Source organism: Anabas testudineus, chromosome 19 (genome assembly GCF_900324465.2).
Source record: "Anabas testudineus chromosome 19, fAnaTes1.2, whole genome shotgun sequence".
Taxonomy (NCBI): Eukaryota; Metazoa; Chordata; class Actinopteri; order Anabantiformes; family Anabantidae; genus Anabas; species Anabas testudineus.
Genome location: NC_046628.1, coordinates 2386083 through 2402244, shown reverse-complemented (window position 1 = coordinate 2402244; position 16162 = coordinate 2386083). Strand labels below are relative to the sequence as shown.

The 16162-nt window shown below is 40.3% G+C and overlaps 1 protein-coding gene across 1 annotated transcript; it reads right to left on the bottom strand.

Annotated features, from left to right (window-relative positions):
* Nucleotides 1-1744: 1744 nt before the first annotated feature.
* On the bottom strand, nucleotides 1745-13657 carry LOC113156079 (ras-related protein Rab-37-like). The gene is made up of 9 exons (XM_026350938.1): nucleotides 12894-13657; nucleotides 7985-8095; nucleotides 6593-6634; nucleotides 6382-6448; nucleotides 6190-6242; nucleotides 5890-5955; nucleotides 5125-5181; nucleotides 4794-4870; nucleotides 1745-3911 (listed from the first exon to the last, which is right to left on the bottom strand). Exons 1-9 carry the CDS (start codon nucleotides 13047-13049, stop codon nucleotides 3806-3808), a joined length of 735 nt encoding a protein of 244 aa, XP_026206723.1. The 5' UTR covers nucleotides 13050-13657; the 3' UTR covers nucleotides 1745-3805.
* Nucleotides 13658-16162: the final 2505 nt, after the last annotated feature.

Sequence of the window (16162 nt, the reverse complement as noted above, 5' to 3'; positions counted from 1 at the left end):
ACCGCCAGACCTTCACAATAAAAGTCAACAGCGCTTCACTCCATCCCACAGTAAGTGTTTGTTTTGTTTTTCAGAGGATCTGGGGGAATTATTAATCATTTTGAGGGCATTGAAGAAATATTAATATATAATATATACTAAATAAAGAAATATAACTATAATTAGTTTCAAAGAACTGTCGAGCAGATAACAGATTTCTAAATAACACCAGCTAAATAATCATAATAAATAAGCACTGCCTTAATGTCTATGTTAGATTATAAAATACATATTTATAGTATAGGCTTTTGTCCATGTCTGTAGGAAATATCTACATACTGTAATTGTGAGTGAGCATTTTATTGCTGCTCTCTGACATCATGTGAACTTAAATGCTTTTACTTTGCTTTTGAGAGAGCAATTATAAGTTACATCTCCAGTCACAGCAGGAAAGCAGTGGTGTAATTAAACACGCTATGATGATAGCCTCACTCACAGGAATGGCATGTTAAAAATTCAGCAATTTACATTTTGACTTACAATAAGTATGCAAAACAGGTAAAAATATCTGCTTTGGACGACATGCTGGCGAAGATGACTCACAGTCATGCAGGTGAGGTTATCCGGAAGATGGGTCACACCAACGGGATCAAGTAGCTTTGTCAGTCGGGATGAAATGGCAGCAGTGTGTTTTTTTTTTTAAGCCACATGAGGAATTGTAAGGCATTTAAATGTACATGCAGAAAATCTGGAAAGTGAATGGGGCTTATTTAATGCTTCAATTTGATCCTGCTTGACTTTGTCCCTTTATTTATGATGACCTGACATCTAAGTGTGCAGGCAGATGTCAGGCCACTTCAAAAACTAACTCTGAGAGCTGCTGTGGTTTTCTTCAAAAGAGCAGCACTATTTGGTCAATTACAAATCACCACATCACACATCTTAACTTGAAAAAGAAAACACTATCTAGTAAATAGTAATATACGCGTTATTACATGGCCTCTGTAAAATGATGGTAACTTCAGAATAAAAACATTGAGAAATAACAGCTCTGAAAGAAACAGTAATAGGTTATTTTGAAACTTAGTTTAATACTTGTACTTTTATTTTGAAGGCTAGAGCCTACAAAAAGGAAGTTTAGTTTCTGCTTCACTACAGGGTAATAGATTAATGAGTTTCATGAGTGAAGTTTAAGGCAAAACACACACACACACACACACATGAAGTATAGTCAATTAAAATAATTTATTTGTATGCAGCATACAACACATCAAAGACAACTTTTGGCAGCATAGTCTGGCAAAACCTTCAGTCTATTCAAGACCAAGTGGCCACAATCCGAATAACTTAACATTTAATTTGCATTAGACCACAGTGGCCTAGGTGAGTCAGAGCATACAATAAGAAAAACTTTGCAGAAGAGCATTGCATACTATTGGCAGTTGGCAGTAAAACCTGAACATGGAGCTGTTCTGACATCATCAACTATTCAAAGCTGCATAAATAGATTTTGTTATATTACCGGTTGATTGAGTACTTAATAGTCATAATGTGAAAGACCCTGCCCTAAGTGACATGATCACTTTGCAGTTCCAGCTAATTCCTGCTTTTTAATTTTTGGAATTCTGAGTGACTAGAGTGTAACTCTGAACTTTAACACATTCATCTATTTTCTTAACCGCTTGTCCATTGAACTTTTGTCAGTTAAAATCACCTTTTGTTACCTGCCCAAGAACAAATGTCCACATTGAGCAACTAGCTGGTGAAGGAAGCATAGCGTTTAGCACTTATGGAGCCAGATATGTGTTTCAGCAGTTGTTGGAGACCAAAACAGAGCTAAAATCATATTTTTGTGTTGGCCTAAAATTCAGCTTCAAATAATAATTTAATATGCTTCTGTGTCTTTCTGTAAGCTGGATGTTTAAATATGTATAAATTTAAATTTATATTTTAATTTCAAGGATTAATAAAGGTTATCTTAATATTACTTATTATATATATACTTACTTTTTCTTACTTTAATGTTCTGATGTGGACTTAACATAGTATATGATGTAATACAAAACTAAGTTTAACCCTGAGAATTTTGTTTAAATCTGACTAAATGTTCTAATTAATTGTTCATATGTTCATACTGTTTTATATGAATATAAGTATAACTATATATATATATATTTATGTTTTGCAAGCTCTGCACATAGATTTGGTACATGCAATCCAGCACAAATACAACTTTAAGTAAAATCAATCAATGTTGGGGACAAATAACGCACTCAACATATCAAAGAACAGCTATCAAAAGCTGTCCACTCACTAACAAATACAGTATGTAGGTATTTCCTACAGATATGGACAAAATTGTTAGTTCCCTCCCTAAATTCTATTGAACATCTGTGGAAAGAGCTGAAACATGACGTCTGGAGAAGGTACCCTTCTAACCTGAGACAGCCGGAGCAGTTTTCTCATGAGCAGTGGGTCCTGTTGACAGGTGCAGAAGCCTCATTGAGAGTTGCAGTGATTGGCTCAAAAGCTTGTGCAACAAAATCTTAAAAAGGTTAAACATACGCTCAGTTTTGTCCAGGCCAGTTTCATGAGTTTGTTTTTAAAACACTTCTGTTGAACCACAGCTCGAAGGCAATGTTTCTTTCTTTAACGGAAGGGTACCAACAATTTCCACCACATCTGTAAATGAAGGGCAAAATTAGAATTCCAAACTATCAAGTAGTTATTATCAGGTTGGTCTGCTATGCAGCAGTTCTCCTCTACAGACACACTTAGGACCAAAAAAACATTTTTTTTTATCATTGACACATGGGGTGAGTTCCTCTGCATGTTCAAAAATAGAGCTGTCTTGCAGGCCTCCTCGCCAGGTGCCCAGAGCACACTAGAGTTCTTCCCAGCTGTGTCCCTGAGCTTTTCTTGAGTCAGTGAGCATCCAGCAGCAGCTGACTGTCGCAGATTGAGAACAGTTTGTCAAGAATCAAGCAGTCTGACTAAGGCGCAGACAGACAGGGCTTCAGTCCATGCACTTGGCTGTGAATTGCATCAATCACACAGTGTTTGCCTTTTGTTTGTATCTGTCTGTCGATCGCATCATACACAAAGTTGCAGCAATGTTGGCTTTTCAAAGAGGGGTCCACACTTATATAAGTCTGCCTTAAGGATGCTTTGGCAGAGATTGTGTTCTTCGCTGACTTACGTATGTCAGAGCTGTGTAGGTGTTCAGCAATATCTTCTTGATAAACGTAAGGCAAACAACCAGAAAATAGAAACAAAAATCAAATCGCAGAAAAGCATAAAGTATATAACACTGTGCAGTATTTCCTTAAAGGAATAGTTTTAAATGGCTAATTTACTTTCTTTCTGATGAGATGAGTAGACTGATACTACTCTCATAACTGGATGCTAAACATACAGCTGGTAGGTAGCAAAACATAACAAAGACTTAAAACCTCACTCAGACTCCCACATCAGTTAAATATAGACTCAACTCAGACTTCACCATCTCTGGCCTTCACACCAAACTAGGCTCATGCTCTGCGCACACACTTACACACATACACCATGAGAGTTGTACTGATCTTCTCATCTCACACTGATATAGGCAGCACGCATAAGGCTATATTCTCATATAATTTCAATAAGTTTAGTGAGTCTGTAACTGGGTTTAACCATGTCAGACTCCACTCATCTACTTTTGAATGAATAGGAGTGTTGTATTTTGGGAGCAGCAGTGAGTTATGGCACTTCTTCCCACTCGGTAGATCTCAGTGTGTATCTGACAGTTCACCCAGAGCGGTGAGAGGAGGACTCAGGAGACGGGACTTTAGAAGAAGCTGCAGCAGCCTGACTTCTCCTTCTGTGCTTCAATGTACTCATGGATCTGGAATTTGGGTTCGTTGGGGTGCTGGACAGCTCGGTGCTTCAGCTCCCTGGAGAACAGAGCCAGACACACAGTTTAGAAAACGACAGTGATTGTTTTCAGCTTACTTATTGGGGGGCGTCTTGTGCTTTATCTGACAGTGAACAGCATAGAGACTGGACAGAGAGAGATATATGACTGCAAATTGTCACTGGCCAGAAATGGAACCATGGGCGTTGCAGATATGTGGTTTCCACTTGAATACCAGACACTCTGGATCAGTTTAATATGGGCGTTGTCAGTATTGTGTGGGTATGAAAGGACTCTGTGACGTGTAGAGAAATTTTATTTAACTCTGTAAACCTTGTTGCCCAGTCTTCTCTTATATAAATAGAATTGTCTAATCATCAAATGAAACTTATATTATTCCTATAATTTACATGTGTGATGGTATGTGTGTGACTGGATCATCAATAGCTGCTTTATAAGTTAAAACACATTTATTAAGGTAATGAACTGTAATCTTTTATGGCAGCGTTTAGACATTTGGCTGATGGATGTGGGAATTAACAGCAAATAATTATGACCCAGTCAGGGGTCTTTTTAACTCCCATCAGACAAAACAGGCAGAAGTACTCTCAGGGCATTTGTCAAAATGCTTCATAAAGTTCAGACACAAATAGACAAAAGGAACTAACACTTTGTGTCACATGCGTAAACAGTTTCAAAGCTATAACATCTTAAGCTAATGCTAGACACCTGAAATCAATTCACTGCTGGGATCTTCTCTACAGCCTGCTACACTCTGCACAGCCCTTAAGGTATAAAAAAACCCTATGCTATAGTTTTAAAGATGATAAAAAATGATCAGGATCAGGCTACTGATGATAGAATAGCATGTGCAGGGTTGTTGTTTGTTTTACAGTGTAATTGTGTAACATCTGTTCCATACTTGGCCACAGCAGTGAAGGCCAGCTCTACGTTGACTCCGGTCTTGGCGCTCGTCTCCATGAAGGGAACTGAATACTCCTGAAGAGATGAGGAGCAACAAACTTACTTCACTAAGTGTTTTGTTTGAGTGTAGAATAATTTGTGTTCATGGATACTTTGGGTTTCTTAAGTGATGATCATTTAGTATCAGAGAGTTAAGTACTTTTTGAAATCATTGAATATCACAGAGCAGCATTCTCTCAAATGTGTGTTACTACACTGACAGTAGGTGCAGTACGTGTATTGTATGTAGATGCTTACAAAACCAAATCAGTAGTGAATGATATACTCACTCTGGCCAGCCTCTCTCCTTCATCTCTCCTTATTGCTCTGTCACTGCTCATGTCAGCCTGACAGAGACATTCACAGTATTACTGCACAGTAAATCAAATGATGACATATAATATTTGGATACTGCATTGTGCAAGATTCAAAAGCCACAAAACAAATCAGCTAATTTGCAAACCAGAGGACAGATGTGTCCTCGAAACATACTGCAGACCAGAGCTGGTTTCCTATATGAAACCAATACTGTATTTTTTATGCACAGTTGCTCTACAGTGTTAACCATGTGCTTATTACTGTAACCATGATGATGAAGGTCCTCTAACAAAAAGTACTTATTTTAATCCAGCCAATCTTTTATTTTGAAACCTAACTACATACTTTTTGGTGCCTACACCTTAAACCAGAAGTGACCTCTTGGATGCCATAAGTGTTTTTATAGTTACCATGACTACAAAGATTAAACACTATATCTCTGCTGCTGGTATGTGCCATAACAAGAGTGATGAATGCATTTCCTTTCACATAAAACACTGCATCCTCATCAAAACATTGCAAATAATTTTAGTTCATTTCTTTAATGCTAGTATATTAAACTATAAATACATTATATTACAATTCAAAAGCTTTATCATGCAGAACAAACATGTATTATTTATTTCCTCTAATGAGAAACCACAGTTTTCAGTCAGATTTAATCAAAGATCACATCTTTCTCTGTCTTCACAACAAGTTCCTTCACCCACTGAGCTTCTCAAACTCTTCCCTCTCACCTTGTTGCCCAGCAACATGATGACTACATCGCTCTGAGCGTACTCATGGATCTCTGTTAGCCACGCCTGAAACAACAAAGACAGACAAGGTGCGTACCATAAATATACAGTCGAGTCACACAAGGACAGAGTGGGTTTGCATAAAAATGAAATCTCAGAGCGCACACACACACACACACACACACACACACACACACTTGATTATCGATCATTGCTTTATTAGTTCCTGGTAAAGACCATTTCCTCCCAACCTCCATAATTTCCATATGTTTCCAGGCTGTGGACATATCCCAGACTTACCCTAATGTTGTCAAAGGACGATTTGCTGGTGATGTCATACAGGAGGAGCAAAGCTTTGGAAAGATTCATTTGAAAATACAAAAATGAGAAATGAAGAGCCAAATGCTGCAAATCTCAACATAACAATAACTTTGTTGGACAGGTCTGTGACTCAGTAATGCAGTAATCTAGAGGACTGTGTTCCTGCCTCACCATGTGCATCTCTGTAATACGCATGTGTCACACTCCTGAACCTTTCCTGTCCTGCTGTGTCCCAAATCTGAAAGAGAAAAGGGAAACAAGCTGGACATGGTAATTTGGCCTGGTTCCTCTTAGCTAACTGTAAGATTCGGTGATCCCTAAAAGGAAAGCAGTCTGTTCTCTAAAAATACACATTTTCACAGGAACCGATTCGTTTACTGACCTGTAGCTTGACCTTGACGCCGTCCACGGTCACCACTTTATTCTAAAAGAAGCAGAGACAGATTTTAGGTGATGCTGGACACATTGAAGAGGTCGTTTTGCTTCACGTGTCCAGGTCATAAGTTTCAACAGCAGCGCTTCCTTTAAAGAATCTGTGTCCTTGTTACGACGGCAGCATAATCTGTCTATTTCAGTGTAACTGCTGCTGTCAATGCAAATTTGCACCATTCAGTAAAAGCGCACAGTGCTGACACCTAAGGAAAGGAAAAGCTGTGGTGTCAAAACTAGAACAAGCTACTTTGGCACACAGGCTGATCCACTTTAACTGATTGTATGTTGAAGTATGAACTGCTCCACAAAAGAGACTCCCTCATTGGAAGTCTTCACCTTTTATCTTTTTTGACAGCTCATGTTGAGTTTAACTTCACATTTAAGACAAATGTTTTCAAAAAATAATTCAGTCCTGCCATTTCTTAATGATGGATTTAACTGTGCTTCAAGCAAAGTTTAGTGACTTCATCCATTCTGTATCTTAAAAATTAAAAGATTTAAATTTACTCTTTTAATTTAAACAATTAAAATAGTGTTTAATTGTACAATTATTAGAACACATACACTGCACCGTGATTTCCATTTAACATTTCGCCATTGCCCATTGATAGACTCAAGCAAAAATGTCAGATGAGGCATGGACATGCTTAATTTTAAACTGTTTTTGAGTGATGAACAATGACTGCTTGCAAAATAATTGCACTATAAATAGTTACAACCGTGCGTAACAGTTGTGCGTAATGACAGAGAACCCCACAGCTGCCCTACCATCAGTAAAGCTGCACTTCGTCTTTGCTTTTCTTCTCACTGACAGGCTAATGAGTGGTGGAGAAGCAACGAGTAATGCCATGCAGTTGCATGTGTAAGGTTGCATTTACATGCAAACTGTGGGAATGGAAAACTGTGCCTCTACAGTGATTAATAAATACAAATAATAGAACCATGCAGATGTGTGGCTGAGTCAAAACATGACTGTAAATAATTTTATCTTGTCAACAGGTTCCACAAAATTGAATTATGTCAGTTGAAAGGAAATATTTTAAGTTAGGTAGACTTAAAATATTCATTTTAATTGACATAATTAAAGTTGTACATGTTTTATTAATCTGACACTATGATTGTGTATGTATGCATATTTTTACATATGCACACAAACAGGTTTTAAGCATCTGACCCCAGGGAAGAGATGTTTGAGTCAAACCTGTTGTATAGCGTACACTATGTTGACATAAAGGCTAAACTATCTTGCAATGCTAGATCCAGAAACGCACTGTAAATGTATAATAAGTACACGCACAAACACACACACACACACACATGCACAAATTATACGCGCACACACCGTGAATCCGATGCCCACTGTGGCGGAGAAGGAGCCAGGGATGAACTTGCCCTGATCGAACTGCACCAACAGAGACGTCTTTCCCACTCCGCTGTCCCCAACCAGGATTGTCTACAGGAAAAACACACACAAACACACAAACACAATTAGCCATGATGACGCAACCCTGATAATTTTCACTAGTATAATCTCTATATAATGATACATATATCGTTGCAAGAAAAACTGGTTGAACCATGTTTGGCAGCAAAAACCTCACAAAGGTGCTTCCTGTAGCTGTGGAGTAGACCTGCACAACATCCAAGAGGAACTTTGGAACATTCTTCCTCAGAGAGGAGTAGTAAATTTACTTAGATGTTAAGACATGATGTTAGACAGCCACCCTCACACTATCCTATTGGTTATCTTGATAAACCGGGGCATTCATTTTCCCCTTCATTATGGAACACTGCCCAGCTCTAAAGGCGGCAAAGCAGCCCCAAATCATTATGCTCCCTCCACCATAGTTCACCTCTGGGCTGATGTTTTCATGTTACTCCAACCTACACTTTAAATGTTTGAATGATGTTTTCAGCTTAGATAAACACAATGACATTTGTGTTTTATTAGTTCAAACAGGTTAACAGCAAAGAGGGGATTCCAAACAATTCACCTCATTTTTCTTGCCACTGTCTGTTGGCATCCAAGTTATCCAAGCAAGCATATATCTAAGCCATGGAGAAGAACTATAAAGTAAAGTGCTCGAGGAAGAGCTGCTTCAGTTTCATGGGGCATAAGTGCAAGGTTTGTTTAAGGTTTTAAGTGCAGGGAAAGGTACAGAAGAGTTCTTTTCTCAGCAGACATTTCTATTTGCAAGACATTTTTCATTTTGAGTTGTGAGTCAACATTTGCTTTGTGGTGTACTTCCAAGTAGCACAAATAATGTTAACTAACAGTGTGCGGCTACAGTGTGACTCAATCCTGGTGAAGATAAAGAAATTAATGAAAGGCTACATTCAGAAGCATCACCAGGGCCATCAGTCAATACTTCATCTCCCACAGGCCTGTCTTTCATTTATAGCCCACTTACAAAAGTCACACTGAGGTAATCACCACCTCCTCACAGAGTGCCTTCCAACTGTGACAAACACAGATAGTGAGACACAGCCAAGCTGTTCTCTCTCTCCTTAAGGAAATGATTTAGCAGCCTGTGTATCTGTGATGTTGGTATAGCTGATTTTTTGTTCAACCAGGTAGTGCATGGCTTAACTGCAACTCAGTTCTGTTAGTGTTTAATAATATGATAAAGGCTGAAGGAGGTAAAAATGGAAAAAAAAAGAGGAAAGGATTAGAGTTGAGAAACTGAAGCAGCTTTTCTCAGCATCTACCGGTTTTAATAGCCTCCCTTTGATCCCAGGGATTATAGAAAGTGTCACATGTCGGGGTGGGGTGGGGGGGGTGGGGGGGGTGGGGGTGGGGGGGATATACTACATGGACTTAATCATCCTCTGAATTTCCATATCAGCTTTTCATATGCGGAAAATTCAGTTGCTTCGTCTGCTTTTGAAATGCAACAGAAAAGGTTTTAAGAGGTATAATGTATGAAGTTTAAACCTAATCCAGTCTAGAGCTGATCAGCACTTTTTAACCTAAAAAGCCATTGATGACCAGCGTTTCTGCAGGTATCCTCAGCCTCGGAGCTGTATATCTGTGCAGTTACTGAGTGCAGTTACTGGCCCTGCCAACCTGTCCAATGTCTTTGCTGCTTGTTATTGTTTTTTGTTGCCTGCTGTTCTTTTCTCTCTTCTCTTTCCTCTCACCCCAACCAGTCGCGGCAGATGGCCGCCCACCCTGAGCCTGGTTCTGCTGGAGGTTTCTTCCTCTAAAGGGGGTTTTTCCTCTTCACTCCCACCTATTGCTGCTCAAGTGGGATTGTTGGGTTTTCCATATAATATCATATGCATACTTTGTAAGGTCTTAAACTTTAAACTGTTAAGTGCCCTGAGATTACATTATTTGTGATTTGGTGCTATATAAATAAAATTGAATTGAATTGAATTGTGCATCTCAGTCTTGGAAAAATATATCTGGAAATTTAAAATACATCCAATTTTACACCATGAGAGTACATTTAAATGTACTAATACCTTAAAGAACTATCAGGAAGGTGACCAGAGGATTTGACTAACATATAGAGCATAATACAAACCAACAGAAGTATCATTTATCTAATCCTTCTGTGCCTCAGACCTAATAGAATCTGTTTCCTGTTTACTGGACATGACTGACAGTGTGTAACATAATGCCTGTGTATGTGTACGTGTGGACACGACCGGCAGCGTGAAACAACCATCCTCGTAGAATCGCACATGCACATGTGATGGTGATGGGGATATATGTTTGTTTGTGGTGTGGGAGAATAGTATGACGCTGTTGCCATGGTAGAAGAGGTTCGACGGGAAAGTGAGCCTGCCTCACGAAACCCCACTGGTGGCTGGAGGCAATTAAGTGGAAGCATTACAGATGTTCAGAAGCGAGACGTGGATGATGTATGTACCATACTGCGCATATGTGTGTGTGTGTGGAAAGTGATTTTATCCATCTCAGGGGCTAACAAACAGATTGTTAAGTGCCGGTGAATCTCCCTTCTTCCTGTTTGTTCGTTGTTGTTCTTGCCAACCAAGAAGCTAATGAAAAAGTCATAAACATAAAATCTGGGCGTAAGTACTCTGTACAGTAGGTCAGAGGGACATCTCTATGGAATAGAGTTTACCTACAGCCCTGACACTCTGCTGATCATCTTGCCACTTTTATCCCCCAGTCTCTGACACACGGGCTGGAAAGTAATTTATGGTGACAGTTCTCATATTGGCTTCAATTTAGACTGTACAATAGGTGGCACAGTGGGGTTTGAAGGCACAGAAAAGTACGAGATTACTGCAGCTTCCAATATTAAAAGTCTGATGGCTGACACAAATTCACATTAGTGGCATATGAAGTGTGTATGAGGTCTGTATTTGTGCTGATGTGTGTACATGGTTGCTAGGGTTGAAGATGCTATATCTCACAACAGCACATCCCTCTAGTACAATATACATTTATGAGAGTGATGTTTATTTGGATTTTGTAGTTGCTGTTATTATGACCAATAGGTTTACATTTAGCAGCTGTAGTCGCTATGATACATGCAATAGAGGAGGTTGGTTACGTAGTTACAGAGTATGAAAGTCCAAGTGAGGGGTAGGAGGTGGATGAATGGGTTTGAAAATAAGACTTTCACTCAGGAGACCAATAATCTCCCACAGGAGATCACAGTGTTCTCCCACGAGAATGACTCCAGTGTGAAATGTTCATGACGGCATGACAGTTCATGATGAAGAAGGTGCAGCACGCCTGCTGTTATTTCAAGAGATGCTCCTACGGTTGGCGTGAGAGGGCAGTGACAGAAGTCCTAGATGGTTGTTTAGGCTGGAGGACTTGTTGATTTTATTCCTCTGGTGAAAGTAAGTGGGGATCTGTTTTTTTAAATATTTCACATACTCAGTGTTTACACCACTCAACAGTCGTTTTAATCACTGATGTCTTGAATTGGAACCAGTGTGCTTGAGGTTGAGCCCCACAGACGGAGAGACACAATGCTCGTGTTTGTCTTTTACTATTGATGATATCAATATTAAAACTGTTTAAAAAAAAAACCTGTTGAGTGGAGCCCGGTGTTACCATGTGGGGACTATGTAGGGTGAAGATCTAGATTATGACACCTCATGGGAAAGAAATGCTAAATGGAGAGAGAGAGAAAGAGAGAAATAATGGTTCCTGTTCCTGATTTTTTTAAAGACCAAACTGTGTTGGTATAATTTGCCATTTTGCAAAGCACCTGCTCCCTTCGCAATACAAGCTGAAACACCATCCATTCACAAAGGCAGATGGAGAAATTGCGTAATTGTCACATTAGGGGCGACACGGTTCATGTCTCATCTCTGGACTATCGGCCTTTAGGAAAACTCAGCTCTCATTAACCACATGCTAATGACAGGAGGTCACTTAGCAGCAGCCTTGACGCAGAGAACGGAATCATCTTTTGTTACGTTTACACAAAGAGTGAATTTAATGCACTGATTTACCCACAGTGACCGATATTTAAAAGAGAAGTAGGACATATATATAAGAACACCATCCTTGAATGATGCAGCTCGCTCACACTGAACTGGAAGCTGTTCCAGCAGCACAGCTTTATAATAGTATGTGACATTTCACTGGAGCCCAAGGGCAGTTTCTTCTTTTTTTATTCTCTCTTTGTTCCAATCAGTGTGCTGCTTGAATGAAAGTGTCTTCAGTAATGCTGCAGTAATAATAGTTGAAGTGTTTTGTTGGATTTTAAGTCATTAGGTTAGTTGGTCACATGCAGGGGTAAATCATTAATGGTTAATGAAGGGTTTTACAATACAGGGGAATACATCAAGGTGAACGCTCCCTTTGAGTTATGTACAAATGTGTTTGTAAGATTGAAGCCTGAGCTTCCTTGAGATGTGTCTAGAAGCTGACTGGAGTCTCATTTGAAACCTGATTCAAGTTTATGAATGAATGATCTCCTGTAGTGGCGGTGACAGACACACCTCTACTGAGGGTTGGGTGGTTTTTAAATCCTCATCCTCACAGATGAAGAACAACACTGTTAATAGATGACAGCACAGGGGGAGTTGTGTATTTTTCTGGCAGCTTTGACGCGCAACAAAGCTGGAAACGGACCAGCTGGGAAAAGTGCTTCCAAGTGAAGATCAGCACCACGGAGAGCGCAAAGGAACCTGGTGCAGGAACCTGGTGCAGGAACCTGGTGCAGGACAGGACCAGCTCAGGGTTCAGGAGCAGTTCCTCACAATAAGAAGAATAATAATAATAAGAAGAATGGAGAACAAACTAGCAAACATACCTTGTGCACTAATTCCTCGTCATAAGTCGGGGCTGGTGGAGTCTTAGCCTGGCTGTCGGTGGTCTCCCTGGAACCGTATCCGCTTTCGGGCTGGATCTCCGGGTACGCCGTGGTGTAGTACGCCGAGATCGGCTCCATCGACTCCATGCGCTCCATCCTGTCGTTTTACCCAAAGGAGGTCCCGTTTGAGGAGGATCAAAGCTGACAAGCCGAACCACACGAGTCCGTCTCTCTCTCTCTCTCTCTCTCTCCCTCCACCTCCCCCCCGCAGCATCCTCCTCTGAGCGCCCCCACGCTTCCCTCCACAAGCTCCTCCTTCACCAGTGAATCACAATCTGCTGCTGCTGCTTCACCTGCATCACTTCACGTTTGGCAGGCGAGTCGTGATCGGTTCACCCACATCACACGACACACAAAGGTGGGGGGGGGGGGGGGGGGTGGCAGCAGGTGGTGGATGGAGAGAGAGATGATGGATGGATGGATGGATGAGGAGAAAAGATGAGATGAATGTGAGAACAGATCAAGTGAGGAGAGGAGACTAAAGATGTGTTCAGGTACTGGCCTGTGTGTCTGTACATCACAGCTCTGGTAGAGTCAACACACAGATACACAGATAGTACAGTTAGAGGAGCAAGTGTGTGGTGCACAGAGAGGGAATTCACAGTGAATGAATGTGCTTCGGAGGAACCATTCACAAATCACACTCTTAGTATTCTTAGATGATCAGTTTCAGTTGGAAGTGGTGATAAATAGAATAGAATAATAAGTAGGACAAAATATTTGAGTGGCCATATTGTATATAATGTAATTCAAATGTGATTCGTTTTAGTTGTGTCTCCATTGACTTCCACTAGAGTTTGCACAAGGCTCAGTTTTCCCCCATTGTTTTTTTGTGACTCTTGTTATTTTGTGCTGGCAACTCAACCATCCTCCTGCCACGGTGTTAATATTTACCTGCCAGTTAAACCTGCAAGCTTATGTGCCTGCTTGGTGCTCAGTAGCTCAGAACACGTGAAGGTAAACATCCAGAGACTCACCTGGTTCATTCCAGTTGAAGCTTTTGATGTACGTGATTCACAGACTGACTGATCTCTTTACACCTCAGTGTGTCTCAGAGACATTTCCTGCGATGGCACCAGAGCTACTAACTGTCATTATGGCTTCAGGTGGGTACAAAACCTTTTTTTTTCCCTCTGTTAAACAAAAAGGCAAATAGTAAATCAAGCTGACTTAGTTTTCACAAATGAATGTGTATCCCTCACTGTTACACGTAGCCTGCTGTTGGGGTGCCCCTTTCTATCTGAGGCAGTAACTGTGTACTGATTCTCTCGTCCACCTCAGTGTCCTGTGTGGCATTTTGTTTAGTGATCCTGGTACTGGTGGTGGTCCTCTACAGAAAAGATCCTCCCTGCTGCAGAATCACAGAACACTATCCAGTAAGAACAACTCACAATCATGTTGCTTTTGATGATTCGTTTTTTAACCTCGATACACACACACATAAACTATTAGTAGCCTAATCATGATCAACAATACATTTACATGTGGTGGCATCACAATCATATCATGAGGGCCAGCTGGAAGTTAACACGTTACTTTAACTACTATTAACTATTACAGTCTCCCTCCCCAGGATGATCCACCCCACTACCCTCACAGGCACTCTTTCATGGGCATTACTTATAATGAGGGCCATGCTGCCATGAATGAAAGAGCCACTGGACCCCAGGTAGGAAGTTTTCAGAATCAGACCTGATGATGATGATGATGATGAGACATGTTACAAATATTTGAAATGCATCTTGTGTAGCTGCTAGTGATGTATTTTGCTGTGTTTATGTGTGTTTAATCTAGCTTCCTGGGAGGCTGTTTATCATAGGGAAGCCGAACGATTACCACATGGATGGGCCTCTGCCACGGCTTCCTTCCTATGAGAGCATTTGTAAGAAGGACCGGCAGAGGCAGATCCACAGTATGATCGCACAGCATTTAGGCCTGAGCAGCTCCCATGACGAGGTGAGTGGACAGATTCAGATTCAAGATGAGATAACCCTGATTACATGATCAGGGCTGTGTTCTCCTCCGCTGCCAAGAAGATGAATTACACCCAACGCCCAGCAGCATCTAAATAGTATCTACGGTAAAACTGGTTAGATCTAAGTTGAAAAATGTTGCATCGTGATATTTTCTTTGTCACATTTAATTGTAGCCACCACCAACATATGAAGAAACAGTTCGGCAGCCCGTTGATATTGTATCTGTAGATGTGGAGCTGGGTGATGTCAGTCCACGCCCAGGACAAGTTCCTCAACCCCAGTGAATGCAGCTCGGCCGTCCGCAGCGCTCCCAGGCTTTGCTTCCTCCTACTTTCCAGCACAGAGCTCCGGGTTTCTTTCTCACTGACAGACCCAGAGTTTGTTGCCAAGCCACAGCACAAGGAAGAGAGCAGCGTAGTTTCAAGCGGGTGACTCCATCAGGGCCAAGACAAGACTTACGGTCAGAGCTGAGTAAGAGCTGTTAATAGATCACTGTTCTGTTAGCAGCATTTTTATGATAATTACTCTGACTCACGTTGTGCATTCATTTGCACATTCATTTTTGCTTTTACTTCACCAATAATGGAATAATGTAAAAATGTGACAAACATGATTCTTATTATGATACTACTTAGTATATTTTTGTACTTTTATTAAATGTGTTTGAACGTAACAGATTTTATACCAATTAAATTCACAATAACACCTCTGAAAACTGTGTTGCACTCATGAAATAATAAAGCTATTACCTGACTCCCAATGAAATAATCCTACAGAATCTGAATAGAGAGCTGTATTCTATTAATATACTTAAGTTGAGATATTTTATTCAAAAACAGATTGTAAACCTGATAGTGGTATAAGAAAAGTCAGGGTGTCACCTAAGTTAGTGGGAGACATATATAATGTTGGAACAATGAACACATTTTAGTTCTATACTGTATATCTCTTGGAAGGTAAATTAGGGAATCACCAGTCATTTTGATTTATCCTCTGGGGACCATGAAGATATGTAGTATTTTAATAGTTGTAGAGATATTTAGCTAAAAACACAAATGTTAACCTCATGGAGGTGCCAAAGAAAAGGCTGTAGGATCATTAACCTCTTTAGGATTCATCATATTGGAACCACGAATGGCTGTTGAACATTTCCTTTCAGTCCAGACTTTGTTGATCGCCTTTGATAAACTCTAGTGGACAGCCAGCTGCTTTTACAACACTAAAGGTTCAGTG

Coding starts and splice junctions, on each gene's coding strand:
- LOC113156079 (XM_026350938.1), bottom strand. CDS start 13,049: ATGGAGCGCATGGAGTCGATGGAGCCGATCTCGGCGTACTACACCACG. Junction 6,635..7,984: donor CAGTGGGCATCGGATTCACG/GTGTGTGCGCGT, acceptor TGCTTCTTTTAG/AATAAAGTGGTGACCGTGGA. Junction 3,912..4,793: donor GCCTTCACTGCTGTGGCCAA/GTATGGAACAGA, acceptor TCTGTTCTCCAG/GGAGCTGAAGCACCGAGCTG.